This window comes from Cannabis sativa, chromosome 9 (genome assembly GCF_029168945.1).
Source record: "Cannabis sativa cultivar Pink pepper isolate KNU-18-1 chromosome 9, ASM2916894v1, whole genome shotgun sequence".
Classification (NCBI taxonomy): Eukaryota; Viridiplantae; Streptophyta; class Magnoliopsida; order Rosales; family Cannabaceae; genus Cannabis; species Cannabis sativa.
The window spans coordinates 6,003,310-6,023,059 of NC_083609.1; the positions used below are offsets into that span (position 1 = coordinate 6,003,310).

The following is a 19,750-nucleotide window of genomic DNA, read 5'->3' on the forward strand; positions in this document are numbered from 1 at the left end:
GTTCCACAAAACAAGAGTATTGTATGATGTAGTAGTAGAGATTGGTTTTATTGATATCCTTTCTTGCTTGGGTCGGGTTTAAAATCCACCTACAACCTCTTCTTTAAAGGGATTTGCTTGACCATTAAGGTTAAAACTTACTATGGTGACACCTTTATTGCGAATTCTTGAAGGGATATCATAACTAACACATAATCTTTGAAATTATCAAAAAGATCAAAAGAATAGTGAAAGAATCTCCACGCTATCCCCTTTAATTTGTTAATTAAAGAGAAAGGAGCATAGACTATAGACGCATGTTAGCGAGCCTCATTAATTATAATTAGCCCCCCATTAATTAATGAACATTGCTATAACAATATTTTATCAAAACGTTATTATTTTAAAAAGAGAGGAAATGAGATGAGATGAGAAGAGAAGAAGAGTCCAAAAGAAGGAGCGGCGGCAGCATGACCATGTGCCTTATTTATTCTTACTGATTTATAACCGTTTTTGTCCGTTTTTTTCGAATCTGGGTCTGCTCTAATCAATACGACAAACTTCAATGGAAACTCCACTGTTTTTGAGCTATGCCATTGTCTAGTCTCTTTCACTTTTCACATTACATCTCTCCATAACCAATACAAACTCATCTCATGTGGCTCAACCAACCCAACTATCCAATTTTTATTAATTTTTAAATGAAATTTTCAAATTTAGCAAACTCTTTTAATTATAAATAATTAAAAAAAGCACTTAGTTGGATAAAGAGGCATAACAAGTCAAATGTCATTTTAGAAACAAATTGCATTTTAGTTGTTTAAGATATTCTTAGTTCGGCATTTCTATTTTTAGTCTATTTGTTCAAGTTTGTCAATTTATTTTATCTTCTTTAAGTAATATTTTTATTGGTCATGTTAAACGATCTGCTAACAAAGCCGCGCACTGTATGGCACGTGGTGCTTGTTATTGGTCAAGTCGTCGTTTTACTGAGAGCGATGCTCCCGTTGCTCTTCAGGCATTTGTATTAGCGGATGTTTCTGTCTAATAAAAATTATTTTCATTCAAAAAAAATATATAAATAATTAATATTTTATTTCTTGAATTTTCACGACTACTTAATCATGCTCTTTAAAATATACAATTTATTAAAAATTATCCTTAAAATATAATGATTACATAATTATGCTTCTTTTGATAGGTTTCGTTTTTGTCCCCTTTTATTACAAAAATTAATTTTAAAAATTATAATGTTATATTAATTCTAAAAAAATATATTAAAAAACCTGGTAAAAATATTAAATTTACTTAAAAAAAAAACTAAATTATTCTTAAAAAAATATATATTTTTCAAACTTTATTTTATTTATAATTATATATCTTAAAAAATCAAACTAAAATTATTGAAAAATCTAATAAATAATTTAATTTTTTTGAAGAAAAAATCAAGTTTATTTATATTTATAAACTCATAACTTAAAAAATAAAGAAAAATAATTAAAAATTCAATAAAAATATAAAATTATTTTTTTAGAAAAAATTAGAAATCAACTAAAAAAAATGTTATGTTTACATAAACAACATATTTAGAGAAAAAAAAATAGAATCAAACTTGTTCCCGTAAAATTTAATTTTTACACAAAATTGAATTTTTAATTAATTTAATTTAATATCTAAATGATTTTTTTTTTATGAAAATTAAATAATTTTTTAAATTACTTAATTAATTTTAAAATTGATTTTTTTTTTAATTATTTTAATTATTCAAAATGATTTTTTGAAGACCTAAATTAATTTTTTAAGATTTACTAAAAAAATGATGAATCTATCTTATTTTATTTTGAGGGTTACGATTTGATAGTTATCAAAATTTAGGGAGCAAAGTTGCTAATTTATAAAGATATGTCATCATTAAAACGAAATAATGAGACATAACCTAGTAAAATGACTAAATTTCTATAAATGTAAAAGTTTAGAGAGATTTTTTAACAAGGCATATATTTTAAGGGGTAAAATCAGTATTGTCGAAAATTCAGAGACAAAATTACTAATGATACTTTAATTATTATCGTGGCTTTAAACTTTTAATTATAGTTAGCTAGTGATTGTTGCAACACTAAAGGTGTTTTGTTATTTTGTACTCAATTTTTTTGGTGAGGAGTGAGTGAATGGTTTGAATTGAAATGTCCAAAGTAAAAGATCAAATCTCTAGGATAATCCTATATGATCCAAATTGTGGGGATGATAGTGTGAGATTTTAGTGGTGCCTATAAAATGGTCAAGTTAATATAAGTTCACTTGGATTTTTGGGAAGTGTTGTAGGAAACCAAAAGGTCCCCCACACTTGATTTTATTTAATTTTTAATGAATGAAAAAATCAGAAATTTGTTGCCGTATAGATGCATGCGTTCAGTGATGTCCAACTACCAATTAATTGAGAGTTGTGTGAGACAAACAAACAACACTTGTTACCAGCAAAGCACCAGCTTTTGTATGCATTACATATATCCTATGTATTCATTAAATAACACTGGTATGAAATGAATATGCAGAAGAGTTGGAGACTAGTCTCAACAAACAAATAAGATCCTGTCAGGTGTGCTAAAACCCACCATTTCACTAATTTAGAGCATCTCTAATAGTAGCATTCTTTGAAGATGCTCTAAATCTCCACATCATCCAAAATTTAATATTTTATTTTATTTTTCTTCTACATTATTTTTGGTACCTTTACTTTTAAAAATATTCCAATAGTATAATATCTTTTAAAAATGTTATAATTATAATATCACATATTATTATATACATATAAGTTTATTTTTATTAAACTATTATATATATTACACTTTTAATTTTTTATTGTATAAAAAAGACATAGCATCAATGCCATTGTGTGGCATCAATGCAAATTTCAAAAATAGCATTCTTTTATCTCCAATGGTATAGCACATCTATATTTTACTACATAAGCTTTCCACCTCATCAAGCATTCTCTAAAATATTACTATTGGAGACATTTTGTTTATTAATTTTGTTCAAATTTATTTATTAATTTTGTTTTATTATTTATTTATTTATTTTAGATGTACAACTACAGAGACCAATCAAAACCAAAGCTAGTAATAATATGTACATTTAAAATATGTACAGTATAATTATACACAGTAACATGACTATTTTTTTTTTTTTTTTTTTTTTTTTTTAACTAATCACATTTATTCAAATTAGGATCCACTATTTTAAAAAATAATCACATGGCTCATCATCACTACTAAGTATAATATTTTTAAAATATTAAAAATTGGATAGTTGGGTTCGTTATTCTTAAGGATGTGAGTAGGACGCACTTAGATTATGTAATGGGGTAAATTGATATAATTTCAACAATTATAATATTCTAATTGGTGTCTAGGAAATGTGACGACATTTAAAATATTGTTTGCTATCTCTAAGGTATTTTTAGAAGAGAAATGTTAAAGGGCACCAGTGGTGCCTAGCACCTTCCTATGTGTCAATATTGCTATTGGTACAACTAAGTATCGGGTCCCATATAATTTAATATAATAGTTTTTAGGGAGTATCGCTAGCCAATCGCAACGCGACATATCGCAAAGGTGCTAGGCACCACTGGTGCCTAATAGCAATGCTCTTTTTAGAATGACACTGATAATTGAGTAACTAGTCATTAAATTACGGAGTGTTTGAAATAGGTTAATGTTAGTAAGTGAATGGTAATGTTAAACATTACCTTGTTTGTTTGGAAGGTTTAATCTTAAAATGTCATTCCCACCCTTGAAAGGGTAATGTTGATACATTAAAAAAAGGTGGGATTAGTTATTCTCTTCCATTATATTAATTTAAATAATATTTTTAAATTAATAAATAAATTTAAATACCATTAATATTATGATTTATAATAAATAAAATATTACGATACATATATTTTGTCCGTAAGATCGATTTTTCTATAACTGAGTTATTTTTATGTTATTAGCAATAACATATATATGCATTATACATAAATTTTATGAGAATGGTATACATAAATGACATAGCGAACAAAAATAAATAACATAGTGATATATAGAAATATTTATTTTAATTAATAAAAAATACAATAAAATGTAATATTTTCTAATTAATAAATATATTTTTTTAATGAATAATTATTTTATTTTTATGTATAATTAACATTCTATAGATACAATAAAAAAATATTTTAATTTTAATTTTTTAAAATAATATATAGGGTAAATACTATTTTGGACCCCGTGTTTTGCAAAAATTACAGATTGGACTCTGTGTTTTGTTAAATGACAAAATGGACCCTGTATTTTTAAAAATAGTAAAATAGGACACTGAGCTTAATTTTTGATAACTTTTTTTTTAATGCAACCAACTTGAAGACAATGCCTAATAATACGAACAGATACAAAAAATGTAAACAGTTTTGTCATATAACACTTTTAGATCGGATTATAATTAAACTTTATTTTGACAAAAAATCAATTCAGGGTCCTATTTGTACTATTTTAGAAAATACAGGGTCCATTTTGTCATTTAACAAAACACAGGGTCCAATTGATAACTTTTGTAAAACAGAGGGTCTAAAATGGTATTTACCCTAATATATAAGATTCATGTACTCAATCAAACATTATAATTCAATTAACGGGAATATGATTACCTATTACCCTACACAACTAAACACAGTTTACACATTTCTCTATAATCATATTCTCCTTCATAATATTTCCTATAATCAAATTATTTTAAACACCTCATACCAAAAGGCCTCTTACTATAATTATGTGATGTGGCCCAATAAATTATACTATGTACGGTCACAATAGTAAATGTGCTTGTCATGTCAGCAAAATACACTAAAAAAAAGTCAGCTAAACTAAAATAGATAAGTAAATGACTAAATATTATAGGCAATGGGAACAAGAATAAGAAAATAAAATTTTGTAAAAGTAATTGAATTAGAAAAAGTAATGAGATAAAGATTCACTTATGTTTTTGTATCTTACATGCAAAATGATTCTAAATAAAGTTCACTCTATATTTATTTTTGAATATTAACTCCTTACAAGATTATTAATATACAATATTTAAAAACTGATAAAATACTGCTCATAGTAATTTTTTAGTAAAAGAGAATCATATATAAAAATGCTAATAATAACAAAATATTAAATTATATAAGTAGAGCATGATTAATACTTATATAAAATATGGCATAATAATACTTTATAGAATAACGAGAAGAAAAAAATGAAGACCACTTGAATAAATTCAAAATGTAGACATTATCGGAGGAAGAAGCTGAGTTGAATGAGAAATTATCCTTAGCTTGGAGATGTAAAGAAGATATGTGGTGCCAGAAGTCCAGGGATATATGGCTGAAATTGGGAGATAGAAATTCCCGATTTTTCCATGCCTCAGTTGCAGTTCGGAAAAGAAGGAATCATATATGGGGGTTGAGAGACAAACAAGACGTTCTATGGGAATCGAGAGGTAAAATGGAAGGAATTATAAACTCTTATTTCAATGAAATTTTCTCTTCCATCGATTCGAAGTTCTCTGATAATTTTGACAGCCTATTTCAAAATCAAATTAGCCATGAAGTGAATGAGGAGTTAACTGCCTTACCCTCACCAGAGGAAATACGAGGAGCAGTTTTTGAAATGCATCCGCTCAAGGCCCCAGGTCCCGATGGGTTTTCGAGTTGCTTCTATAGAAAGTATTGGGAGATCATTGGTCCGTTGGTTATTGATTCAACTCAGGAATTCTTTCGCACGTGAATAATGAATACTCAGGTGAACCACACATTCATTTGCCTTATTCCCAAGGTAGATCACCCTGAGAGAATTGACCAATTCAGGCCTATAAGTCTCTGCAACTTTCAATACAAGATAATAGCAAAGATCTTTTCCAATAGACTTCGCACGATTATGGAGGATCTAGTGTCTCCGGTGCAGTCAGCATTCATTCCTGGGAGGTGGATCGCAGAAACTTCAATCTTAACTCAGGAACTAGTGCATAAAATTCGTCGATCGAAGGGGAAAGGAGGACTCATGGCCATTAAATTGGATATGCACAAGGCCTATGATAAAATGGAGTGGAGATTTCTTGACAGAGTACTCATGAAGAATGGTTTCAATGAAAAGGTTAGAAGCCTTATTATGACTTGTGTTACGGGGGTTTCTTATTCGGTGTTACTCAACGGAAGCCCATTGAAGAAGTTTGCTCCTTTAAGAGGCCTCCGTCAAGGGGACCCTTTATCCCCTTTTCTTTTTCTGCTGTGTCAGGAGGTTTTATCAAAGCTAATTTTACAAGCGGAAGGACAAGGAAGAATACATGGGATTAAGATTGCTAGAGATGCACCAAGTGTCTCCCATCTAATGTTTGCTGATGACACAATTTTGTTCACTCGAGCAAATGTTAGAGAAGCTTCTGAGATCATGAAATGTCTATCAACGTACGAAGCTTGGTCGGGTCAGACGTGTAGCAAGACAAAGTCAAATGTGCTTTTCTCTCAAAATACAGTAAGGAACGCAGAGGTTCTTCAGGCGCTGGGAATTGATCAAGTCAATGGCCAGGAAAAGCACCTTGGGAACCCTTTTGTGTTTAAAAGAAGGAAATCAGAGGAGTACCAGTTCCTTAAGAATAACATGAGAAAGCGATTAGAAGGCTGGAAGACAAAGTTACTATCCTACGCGGGCAGACTTACGTTGATTAAATCGGTAACATCTTCCTTACCTGTGTATAACATGTCCACAATGAAAATACCTCTATCCATATGTCGTTATATGGATGCCATGGTCAGGAAATTCTGGTGGATAGGATCAGCGGATAAGGATAGATTCCTTGCTTACAAGGCTTGGAATAACATCTGCCAGCCGAAATCATCTGGGGGGCTTGGCATAAGAAGGTTTGAAAATTTAAATAGGGCTTTATTATACAAAATCGCTTGGACTGTGGCTCAGAAGGAAAACAGGCCGTGGGTTAATTGTCTGGTTAGCAAGTATTGTAGATATGAGAACTTCTGGACAGTCTCTCCAAGGCATAGTGACTCTTATGGTTGGAAAAATGTGTTGGAAGTCTGAAATGTCATCCTTAAAGGATCTCTTGCTATGGCAGCTGATGGAAGTCTGATAGACGCATGGAGACAACCATGGATTCCTTGGTTGAACCATGAAGAACTCGGCCAGCTGATGGAACAATTGAGGAGAAACAGATTCACTTTCAAAACACTAGCTGATCTGTCTGATGGAACGACTTGGAATGAGGAAATTGTATTTCAAGTCTTTGGGGAAGGCATGGGAAAGAGAATTATTGAAATTCCAAGGCTTCCACCAACTCACAAAGATCAAGTTATTTGGAAAGAAAACAAGAGTGGAGCCTTCTCTGTGAAGAGTGCCTATTGGGTTGACCAGGGACACCGCATGAATCCTAAAAAGGAAATTTGGAAATGGATTTGGAAAGGTGAGATGCACCCAAGACTCTCAGTGTCTTTATGGAGATTTCTCAATGAAGCTATTCCAACTAGGAATAAGTTGCCTTTTGTGGAGGATAAAGAGCGCCTGCTATGTGGTCTTGAACAAGAAACTTGCCTCCATATATTTAGAGATTGTGAAGTCTCCAGGGCCCTCTGGATCTCTGGTATTTTTCCTTTGACGATAGGCAACTTCCCCGGATCGTCAATGATAGAGTTTGTGGAACTTGTGATGAAGACTATCCCGATTGGTATTCGTCCTAATTTCTTAATGCACATGGCGTGTGTCTTTGAGGAAATATGGAGATTGAGGAATGGAATCATATTCAAAGGAGGTCAGCCTAATTTATCCTCATCAATAATGCGTGTTAGAAAGAACTATGGAGATTTTATGAGTATAACTGAGAGGGTAGAGCCAATTCCTATGCCTCTTCTAGAATCCCCCTGTAGCTCCAGAAGGGACTTCGATGTGGTTCTTGTCACTGATGCAGCCTGGTCTGAGGGTTCGGCTGGGTTGGCTGCAATTTTAATCAATGTAATAGATGGATCCTGGATGTATAAGGTGGAAAAGGCAGCCGCTGGTTCTGCACTGGAAGCCGAAACAAAAGCAATCTGGATGGCCATTTCTTGGATCAAGCAAAGGACAGCAGCAAGAATTGTGGTGTGCTCTGATTGTTTAACAGCAATTCAGGCTTTGGCAAAAAGAAAATGTGTGCCTGATTGGCAGTTTTTTAATATTTCCCTAGCTATTTTAGATTTAGTTAACAGTTTTAGACTTTGTAGTTTCAGATATGTTAAGCGTACGAACTTGGTTTATGTCGATGGGTTGGCCAAAAGTGTGAGAACTTCTGCACTTTCAGCTGGTGTTTATGTAGGGGAGGGCATTTCCCCTGTAATGCCCATTTTATTTTTTCAGTAATGAACTTATTGTTCCTTCAAAAAAAAAAAAAAAAACACACTCTATACATAAGCTCTCTCTAGCTAATCTCATCAATGAAAAAATTAGCTCAAACTAAACATTATGTTCACTCAAAATCAAAAAGATAAAGAAAAATAAGAGAGAGTTATACAAAATTAGTGTATAATTTTGGTAAGCTAAATTGTGATCCTTTACACTTTTCCAATGCTCCTATTTATAGAATAAATTTACTTCCAAAACACATGATTTAGTGGAGAAGTGGCTAAAAATGCTCATGGGAAATGGGAACATGGGACACGTGCTGGCTCAAGAGAAACTCGACAGAAGGTGGGAATGTTGGATTCCAACCAATCTTTACTCACCTAGCGTATGTTTCACCAAACAAAAATAGTGGGCTTTTAATAACAGAGTTAATCTTGGGCCTCAGTTTTACTGAAGGGAATTAAAGCCCATGTTGATTGAGGTGTCATGAGCTTGGAGTCATTCAGGTGTCGTGTATAATTTTGCAAGGAAACTTACAAAAATACTGGAATTTGGGTTAATTTTTATAAAAATACTGTCACACGGAAATATTTTCAAAAATACTATATTTTTATAAAATACCAGTAAAACACAAAGCAGAACAACTCAAAACAACAGTAGAACACCAGTAAAACACTAGTAGAATACCAGTAAAAACTTAACACAATATACTGCAGTATGAAACTTATAAAAAAACACAGTAAAAAAGTAAAAAATACTGCCTGACAGTATTTTTGTAAGAAAATAGCAAAAGTTAGTATACAATGTAAATTTCCCTTTTGCAATTGGAGAGAAGAAACTTGGATTGATGACGTAATGTTTAAAGGCCCAAATTATGAAGAATGACATGGACCATATCTGTTGGGGGTGTTTGACTGTTTGGAATGGGTTAATGCTAACAAGGGAATGGTAATGTTTCAGTAATGTGAAACATTACTTTGTTTATTTTGAGTCTTTAGTTTTGGAATGTTATTCCCTTAGGGCCCGTTTGGTACGCAGGACTGGATTGGATTATTTATCCCACCCTGCTGGATGGGATAAATAATCCCAGATAGATGAGGTTAGATAGATTAGTTATCTAGACTTCTAACATGCCCAAACACTGGATTGGACAAATTAACTTGTTTAATCCAATCTAGTCCTGCGTACCAAACAGGCCCTTAGTATTATAACTACCCTTGAGGAGGGTAATGTTGATACTTTAAAAAATGGTAGGATTGAATCATTACCTTCTATTATATTAATTTGAATATAATTTTTGAATTAATAAATAACTTTAAATACCAATAATATTATCATTTATTATAAATAAAATATTACGGTATATATTTAGTTTGTGAGATCGGTTTTTTTTAACTGAGTTATTTTTATATTATTAGCAATAATATATGTATATTCATTATACATAAATTTTATGCGGATGGTGTACACATAAATGACAAAGCAAACAAAAATAAATAATATAGTGATAAAATATATAGAAATATTCATTTTAATTAATAAAAAATATAATAAAATTTAATAGGGGCTTTTTTATTTTTACACTTCAAAATAGTTTTTTTTTTTTTGTTGCATTTTTACAAAATTCTACATAGAAACTTCTATTGCAACTAACGCTGCAACCTAAATTGTAACAAAAAATCGTATAAAACCCATATTGCAACTAGCGCTGCAACCACTTTAGAAACCCAAACCGTAAATTTGAAAAAAAAAAATTAAAAAAATAGTATATGGGGTAATTCCCCAATTTAATATTAACTAATTAATAAATAAATTTCTTTAATAAATAATTATTTTATTTTTATATATAATTAATATTAAATAAATATATAAAAAATTATTTTTATTTTTATTTTTTAAAATAATATATAAGATTCCTGTACTCAACCAAACAATTTAATTTAATTAACATGAATATGATTACATATTACCCTACACAACCAAACACAGTTTACACATTTTTCTATAATCATATTCTGCTTCATAATATTCCCTATAATCAAATTATTTTGAACACCTCATACCAAACTCCCCATTGATGTAATCCAATTCCAATGGCAAGTTCCTACAAAAAAAAAATGACATAAATTAAATTATCATTAAATATTGGGTAAATTCTATTTTGGACCCTGTATTTTGTAAAAGTTACTAATTAGACCATCTATTTTATCAAATAACAAAGTGGACCTTGTATTTTTCAAAATTGTACAAATAACCCTGAACTAATTTTTTGTCAAAATAAAACTTAATAATAATCTGATTTAGAGATGTTATGACAAAACTAGTTATATTTTCTGTATCTATTCGTATTAGAAATTGTCTTAAAGTTGGTTATATTAAAAAATAAAATTGTTAAAAATTGAGCTCAGGCCTCAGGGTTCTATTTTTATCATTTTGGAAAATATAGGGTCCATTTTATCATTTACCAAAATAGAGAGTCCAATTAGTAACTTTTGTAAAACACATGTTCCAAAATAGTATTTACTCTTAAATATTTCTCATAAGATAATTTTGCAATAATAACATAGGAATATAAAAGAAACTTTAATTTATTTATCAATTTACAAATTTTATAAAAGCGTATTTTTGAATACTTATTACTATGCAATACTAAGGTTTAGCAATAATGTGTGTTTTGGAGTACCTGGGTATAGTGTATATAATTTCAAGTTCAATTAAATGAACTTTAAACTGTATATCCATATTTATCACGCCAATTAGTTTGCAAAATCTTTAATTTTTTTTACCTTACTTGTGTTTAGCCATTTGTCTAAAATTCTTGAAACGTCTCAAACGTTCTAGATTCTTTGAGCATAAGGTAAAGAATGTCTAAAGTAATTATCTAAGATCGATAGTGATGAAATACTCATAACCACCTCTGGCTTGTACATTCTAAAGTTTATAAACTTTTATACCAGCTCAAATAGTTATTAGACTCTATATTTCTCTTTAGAGAACAAATGTTTGATCATTTTGTCTTCTACATAGAATTCGTAGAATAGTAACTTACCTAAGGTATTTTATTCCAAAGGTTACATTTGGTTAGTCTATTTGAATTCCATCATAGTCAAATATGATCAAGATGTAAATGCTATAGATATCTTATCATTATCGATCTTTCAAGATTTATAGTTTTTAGGTCTAGTTACTTTAAAGAGTTCTTTGTTAAATGTAAGTGGTTCACTTGGTCTTAGAATATAGAGTTCATTTCCATGCATTCAACACAGTTTAGATCTATATAAATACTTTATGACTTGTGAAGGTCTTAACTCATTGTTCTTGATGTAAATCTGAAATTAAATTTCTACTAAAATTTAGAATAACATAAACGACTTTTGTCCATAGAAAAACTTTTATTTCCAAATTTTAGAGGTATTTTTCTAGCTTGGACCGCCACAAAAGAGAATATTAAAAACTCTAAAGAGCATATTAAGTAATTTATTAATGAAAAAGCTATAGAGGAATTTTAAAGTGCAATTTCAATTAAAATAAGAATCCAACAATGTTCAGTTTAGGTGAGAGTTAAATTTATTTTTATTTTATGAGTTCTCTATTGTTTTAGAATTATAAACACTAGTCTAAGTTGTCATCTAGCTATTGGGGATGAGCCAACTAGATTTCACACTTACAAAATGCTTCTCAGTTGAGATCTAACACTTTAGATTGTGTAACGAATGACCATCCTTTGGGGATGGTCCCATTAAAAATAAAATTGATACTACATAATTAATAATAAAAATTAATACTAGTTCGATATAAATTTATACACAATTTTCATCAATTTGTAAACATTTAGCAAGTAATGAAGATATGAAAAAATACATTAATAAACATATCTCAAACATTTTTTAAGATTTTTAACTAAATGATATACAATGTTCTGTATTGGGCAGGATGCAAAGATATCACCAGTCAAATAGAGTAGTCAGCTCATCTAAAATAGATACATATTATTAACCTTTTATTCGATCAAAATAAGAATTTAATGTTGTCCCGTATTGGACGGGATGCAAGGTCAATCAAGATCTTAGGTTGTTTGATTGTCTAACTGATGACCACCTATTGGGGATGGATCCCATTATAACATATTAACCATGTAAGACCAACAATGGAGATCAAATATTTTAAATTAAAGCTCATTGTTTTGAAAAAAAAAATGTATTGTTATCTTAAATATTAATTTTAATCTATTTATTTTAACATTTATATATATATTTGATTAAAATTATTAATTTAGATAAAGTAAATATAAATTTTAATTTAATATTTATTGAAACATTTACTTAGGTTAGGTTGATCTGAAAATAAATTAAAATTTATTTTCCATCCTTAGTATATATATCTCGCAAATAAATATTATAAAAATTACTTGCTTTAAGTTGGTCTAAAATTAATTAAGAATTACTTTTTAACTCAAATTTACTTTTCTATAAATATATATTAATTATAATTCAAAATCTAATATATTTAGAATTATTTTTGAATTCATTATTAAAATAAAATAAAATAAATCTTGAAAATTTTCTAATTTCTGGTAATCTAAAATTATTTACACTTGTTGAGAATCATGGGGTTCCATCTCAAAACCAATTGGCAATGAGTGGAGTAGCCCATGTTCTTATATATGGCTCAATTCTCTACCATTTATTCCATGTGGGACATTGTCGACAATATTCCCCCTCAAGATGATGGCTATTTTTTGCTCATCAATCTTGAACCGTATCAGAGTGGACATGGTCACTATCTGTATAGGTGCGGATCGGATATGATCACTTGCCCGCAAGGGATATGGCTCTGATACCATGTTGAGAATCATGGGGTTCCATCTCAAAACCAATTGGCAATGAGTGGAGTAGCCCATGTTCTTATATATGGCTCAATTCTCTACCATTTATTCCATGTGGGACATTGTCGACAATAACACCAAAGATTTGGTATAGTCTATGGCGTCACACTGATATATAGTGGGATACTATAGACAATGCTATAAATAGGATAGTTTTTAAAATGTGTTTAGAATGAATTTAGTGTAAAATCTAATCAAATTTGATATTTTACTGTTCTATTGGAGCTGACTTAAAAGCTCTCTTATCATATACTCTAAAATAAAATTATTTAAAAATATTTTATAAAATTAAACTAAAAATATTATATGTTGTTTATTTTAATAAATAGAACTATACATTACTTGTGCTTTTATGTTTTCTTTCAATAGATGAATGTGTAAGGACAAAGAAAAGGCGGCCCTCAGTTTTCTTTTCTCATGATCACTTTATTATTCCTAAGAAAAATACAGTAGAAGGTAAATTATGCTCAATCACTTATGAGAATGACTTTTCGTGTAACACGTACTTCACAATGCCACCTCTTAGCTACCATACAATTATTATTGATGCTTTTAAATAAAATTTGGAGAAAATTACAAGGTTTTTTTTTTTTTTTTTTTTTTTTTTTTTATGGAAAAAAAGTTATTTTATAGAAAAATTGAAAAAAAAAAAGTTAAAAAATATAGAAAACCCAGTTTAGAGTACTAATTAGATACTTATATGATAACTAAAGGGTTAGCTAGTTCCCACGAAGGAATAATCAAATACCTTATGTTATATTTTCATTATTTTTAACTTCTTATGAAATTTTTGAGAAAACAAATTATATTCTTACAAATTATATTTTAGAAACTATAAAAATAAAAATTCTACAAAGTAAAATCTTTTAACATATTTGTACTATTACTTAACCCTAATTCTCTCACTCATTCTATATATAGATATAAGAATAATTCATTTTAAGTGATCAACATAATAACTTTGCTGAAAACCAAAGCAAAGCTATAGAGAGAGATGGAGAGCATAGAGCATAAAATTATAGAGGTAAATGGCATAAAAATGCATGTAGCCCAGAAGGGACAAGGCCCAACAATCTTATTCCTTCACGGCTTCCCGGAGCTATGGTACACGTGGCGCCACCAGATACTCACACTGGCTTCCCTGGGCTACCGAGCTGTGGCCCCGGACCTCCGCGGCTACGGGGACACCGATGCACCGCCTTCGGTGGGTAGCTACACGTGCATGGATGTGGTTGGAGATGTGATTGGGCTGTTGGATGCTATAGCTGCTGAGGAAGAGAAAGTGTTTGTGGTGGGACATGACTGGGGTGCTCTCATTGCTTGGTACCTTTGCTTGTTCAGACCAGATCGTGTTAAGGCTTTGGTGAACCTGAGTGTGGTTTTTAACCCTAGGAACCCTAAAAGGAAGCCTTATGAGACTTTGAGAGCCGTCTATGGTGATGACTACTACGTTTGTAGATTTCAGGTATATTTGTTATAAATCCAGAAAATTAAAAAAGAGTATGACTTTGCTTTTAAAGAGTTAATTTATTAGTCATGACATGGGAAAGATTACTACATCTTTATGAAATTAAAACCAAAATATATGGTTAATTTGATTAGTATATAATATAAATATTGTAACATTTAATTTTTCTTTCTTAAGCCGAATTTTTTTTTCTTATTTTGGTAAGATAATTTATTAAAATATGGTTAAGTTGATTAGTATATAATATAAATAGGCTAATTAGTAATTTTTTCCGCCGAACTTTGACATGTATTAAATCGTGTCTCCTGAACTTTTTTTGTCGTTAGAAATTCCCCTTGAACTATTGAGATTGTTAAATTTAAGGACTTTTGTCTAATTTCATTCAATTTTACTGTTTCAACGATTGTTTATATACTAAATCATGCTCCCCAAACTTTGATATTTACCAAATCATGCCTCTCAAACTTTAATATGTACTAAATCATACCCCTTTAACTTTCATCCATATTAGAATTTTTTTACTAAAATTAGACAAAAGTCCTCAAATTTAATAATCTCAATAGTTCGGGGGAATTCTTAACGGCCAAAAAAGTTTAGAAAACACAATTTAGTACATGTCAAAGTTCGGGAGAAAAAATTAGTAATTAGCCATACAAATATAAAGGTATAAAAGGATTTTAGACTGTCCTTATTATATCTTTCCTTTTAATAAAAGGTGAATAAATAATAATGTAATGCAGGAAATTGGAGAAATAGAAGGTGAGTTTGCCCACATAGGAACACAACAAGTGTTAAGGGAATTCTTTACATATAGAAATCCTGGCCCACTTATGCTGCCAAAAGGAAAAGGGTTTCCACACTCAAAAGATAGCCCAACTCCAGCTAACTTGCCTTCTTGGTTAACTCAACAAGACCTTGATTACTACACAACTAAATTCCACAACAAAGGCTTCACTGGTGGAATCAACTATTACCGAAACATAAACAGGTCTTAATTAATATCATTATCATATAATATATTTTACTTTAACCGTTATTTTTAATGAGCGGTTAGTTTTACGAGTTGCTAAACTCATTATCAATTAATTTTGAGATGGAATCCCATAATTTTTATCAGGACGATGATGATGATGTTGTGTTTTTCAATTACTGCAGAAACTGGGAATTGACAGCACCATGGAGTGGAGATAAAGTAAAAGTAGCAGTGAAGTTTATTGTAGGGGATGTAGACCTTACATACAATTCATTGGGAGCCAAAGATTACATACACAAAGGTGGATTCAAAAAAGATGTTCCTCTTCTTGAAGAGGTCATTGTCATGGAAGGTGTTGGACACTTCATCAATGAAGAAAGACCTACTGAGATCAGCAACCACATTTATCATTTCTTTAAAAAGTTTTAGCTAATTATTAATACTAATCACCATCATTCCTTATTATCATCACGTACTATTAGTAATTATATTATACAAATGCATCCTCTATTATAAAATAAGCATTATCTCTACTTTTTATTTGTTTATACTTAATGTCTATTTATGATTTAGTTTCTGTTTTATTAATATATACATACATATGCCTTACATGTAATAGTTTTCTATTAATTAATAAGACCATCTCTTAGTATTGTGCTTCTAATTAATGTTCTAACTTCTAGGAACATCACATGTGTATGCTTTATAAATAAGCTTATAATAATAAGTCTAACTTTATACTATTAAAAATTATGTTTAAATAAAATTTAATAATTAATATAAATAAAATATACATTTATTTAAAATTTTATTTTTACAAACTCTATAACAAGCGATCCCCGTATTAAACGAACAATTTTATTTATATAGTATTAGGAACAAAGCACTTTTAGAGAGAAAGAGTTTTATTGAATTGAACATTCTGTTTTTACATAATAGAAAAAACATATATATATAGGCAAAAGCCAATGAAAACTTGCTAACTGAAATAACAGAAAAACGGTGAAAATTAACTAATTTTTCCTAACTAACTCTTGACAGGCCCCTTCAAGTTGGAGCGTAGAAGTTTCGAACGCCCAACTTGGATAGAATGTCTTTGAAATGAGTAGGAAATAGTGGTTTTGTCAGTATGTTTGCTAAGTTGGCTTTTGATGGAACATGACTCATTCGAAGGATTCCTTGATTGACTTTTTTTCGGACAGTATGACAATCTATCTCAACATGTTTTGTTCTCTCATGATATACTGAATTTTTAGATATATGTATAGCAGTATTGTTGTCACAGTAGAGAGTTGAAGGCAGAGTCATATTGATGTTGAAATCGCTTATAAGAGAAGTGAGCCAAGTGAGTTCGCAAGTGGCATGAGCCATTGCTTGATGCTTTGCTTCAGCCGAGGATCGAGATATGGTTTGTTGTTTCTTTGACTTTCAGGAGATGAGGGATTGGCCGAGAAAGACACACTAGCTTGTTATGGATCGTCTTGTGTCAAGGCATGCTCCCCTATCAGTGTTTGCGAAGGCTTGTAGCTTGATTGTTTTTGTTGGGGAAGCATAGAAGAAGAGACCCTGTCCTGGAGAGTTCTTTAGGTAATGTGGGATTCTAGTTGCAGCTTGCATGTGCGGGAGTCATGGGGATTGGAGGTACTCAATGAGTTTGTTCACGGCAAAATTGATGTCAGGTCGTGTGATTGTCAAGTAAAGGAGTTTCCCTATGAGACTCCTATATTGTGTTGGGTTGGGAAGAAGTTCCCTTGAATCACTACTGAGTTTGGTATTGGGTTCCAGGTTTTGAGCCAAGGTAACCTGAATCCTATAAGAGTTGTATAGTGAAGGGTCTCTGTGAGACTGATACTCCTTTAGAACAACGAGCTATCTCGAGTCCAAGGAAAAAACGAAGGGGGCCAAGGTCTTTTAATTTGAATCTTGTATCGAGTGTGGTGATGAACTTTTGTAGTTCAGTTGTGTTGTTGGTGGCAACAACAATGTCATCAACGTATATGAGTAAAGCCATGAAGATGCTTGATTGATTTTTGATGAACAGAGAGTGATCATTTGGGGATTGAGTGAAATTTTGCTGTATCAGTGCAGAACTCAATGTAGCATGCCATTGACGTGAGGATTGCTTGAGACCATAAATGCTTTTCTGCAGTTTGCAGACAACATTGTGTGGTATGGGGTTTTTTGGTTTGTAACCTTGGGGAAGTTTCATGTAAACTTCTTTGTTCAAGTCCCCATGCAGAAATGCATTATTTATATCCATGTGATGTAGGTTCCATTCATGGGTGGCAGCTAGAGCAAAGATGAGTTTTAGAGTATTGAATTTAGCCACTGGGGCATAGGTGTCGAAATAGTCGATACCAGGTAATTGAGTGTAACTTTTGGCGACTAAACGTGCTTTGCAACGTTGGATAGAGCCATCGGGGTTGAGTTTCTTTTTGTACACCCATCTATTGCCAATCACATGTTGGTTTGGGGGTAATGGAACGACAATCCAAGTATGATTTTTTTCGAAGGCATCTATTTTGACATTCATAGCATTAATGTTCCAAAATTTGTATTTGGAAGCTTGTTTGTAGGATGTGGGTTCAAGTTTGAGGCTTAATGATAGAATGGACGCTCAAAATTCTGGTGAAAATTTATGGTAAGATAAGTAATTGATGAGGGGATGGTTTGTACTAGTGGTTTTTGTCACTAAGTCACACTGATAGTCGTTTAGATAAGCTGGGGTTTGTTGTGCACGATTTGATTTGGTAGTGCATGATTTTTTATTTGTGTGAGATGAATCTGTAGTCTAAGGGTGATGGAGTTCAGTAACTTGCCTCAGAGACATTTGGTTGAGAGACTTGATTGTCTCGATTATATATCTGAGATGGATTGGTCTCAGTAATGATGGATGGATTTTGATTTTTTCTGAGATGGATGAGTCTCAGTTATGTTGGAGAAAAAATTGTCTATGTGATAGGTTTGAGAGACATGGCCAAAAGGATAAATATTTTCATAGAAGAGAACATCTCTTGAATGAAATATTTTCTTGGTTTGAAGGTCTAGTAAAGTGCAGGCCTTCATGTTGGGAGGGTAACCAATGAAGGCACATGCTCTGGGTTGAGGGGAGAATTTGGTTGTTGTAGTAACACGTGATGCATATGCAAGGCAACCAAAGTTTCAAAGGTGTGAATATTGAGGTGGTTTGTTATGGAGTAGTTGATAGGATGTTTGATTTTCTAATAGGACAAATGGAGTCCTATTTAAAAGATAAACAACAATAGAAACCATAAAGCACCAATATTGCAGTAGTAAATTGGATTGGAATGCGAGCTTGAGCAACATTGAGTATGTGCTGATGTTTTCTTTCAACCACGACATTTTGTTGTGGTCTTCCTACACATGAGGTGTAGTGTATCACTCCTTTTGTAGCATAGAAAGTGGTGAGAGTGAGTTCTTCAGCATTGTCTGTGCGAATTGCTTTTATGTCTGATTTAAGTAGTAGAGATTGCCAAGTCTTTTAGCTATCCCAATCCTCGATGTCAGTAAAGGGTCCTGGATATCGCAACTATTATAGTATTAAACAAAAATGTAGTGTTGGTGTTGTGTGTGAGTGCACTGACAGAAATGAGATTATACTTAAAGTCAGGTACAAACAAAACATTATTGAGTGTAATGTGTGAATTAATAATAACAGTGCCAATTTTGTGAATTTTGGCCTTGGAACTAGTAGGTAGTTGAACAAAAAAACCAGTAGGGTTAGATTGAATGGAAGAGAAGAATTCAAGGTGACAACACACATGGTGTGTGGCACCACTATCCATAATCCACGAGAAAGGGTTAGATATACTTGAAAAATTGTTCACAACAACCTTGTCAGTAGATGTGGAGGCATCTGTGGGCTGCAATTGTTGTGCTAACATTGAAATGAGTTGTTGGCACTGAGCTGGTGTGAGTTGTGAGTTTGAGAGATCAGGTGTAGTGGAGGTGACTTTTGAAGCATGTGGATTGGTGTTGGATGTGGTACCAGCATCAGATTTTCTGGTATTGGTGGAGTCTTC

At 31.3% G+C, this 19,750-nt stretch overlaps 1 protein-coding gene across 1 annotated transcript; it reads left to right on the forward strand.

Moving 5' to 3' along the window:
• The first annotated feature begins 14,175 nt into the window (after positions 1 to 14,175).
• On the forward strand, positions 14,176 to 16,368 carry LOC115722234 (uncharacterized). Its single transcript, XM_030651390.2, has 3 exons — positions 14,176 to 14,731; positions 15,475 to 15,722; positions 15,890 to 16,368. Exons 1-3 carry the CDS (start codon positions 14,261 to 14,263, stop codon positions 16,134 to 16,136), a joined length of 966 nt encoding a protein of 321 aa, XP_030507250.2. The 5' UTR covers positions 14,176 to 14,260; the 3' UTR covers positions 16,137 to 16,368.
• Positions 16,369 to 19,750: the final 3,382 nt, after the last annotated feature.

Bases quoted from the DNA above. Each gene is read 5' to 3' on its own strand.
- LOC115722234 (XM_030651390.2), top strand. From the start codon at position 14,261: ATGGAGAGCATAGAGCATAAAATTATAGAGGTAAATGGCATAAAAATG. The intron at 14,732-15,474 runs GTATATTTGTTA...AATGTAATGCAG, and splicing joins ACTACGTTTGTAGATTTCAG to GAAATTGGAGAAATAGAAGG. The intron at 15,723-15,889 runs GTCTTAATTAAT...CAATTACTGCAG, and splicing joins TATTACCGAAACATAAACAG to AAACTGGGAATTGACAGCAC.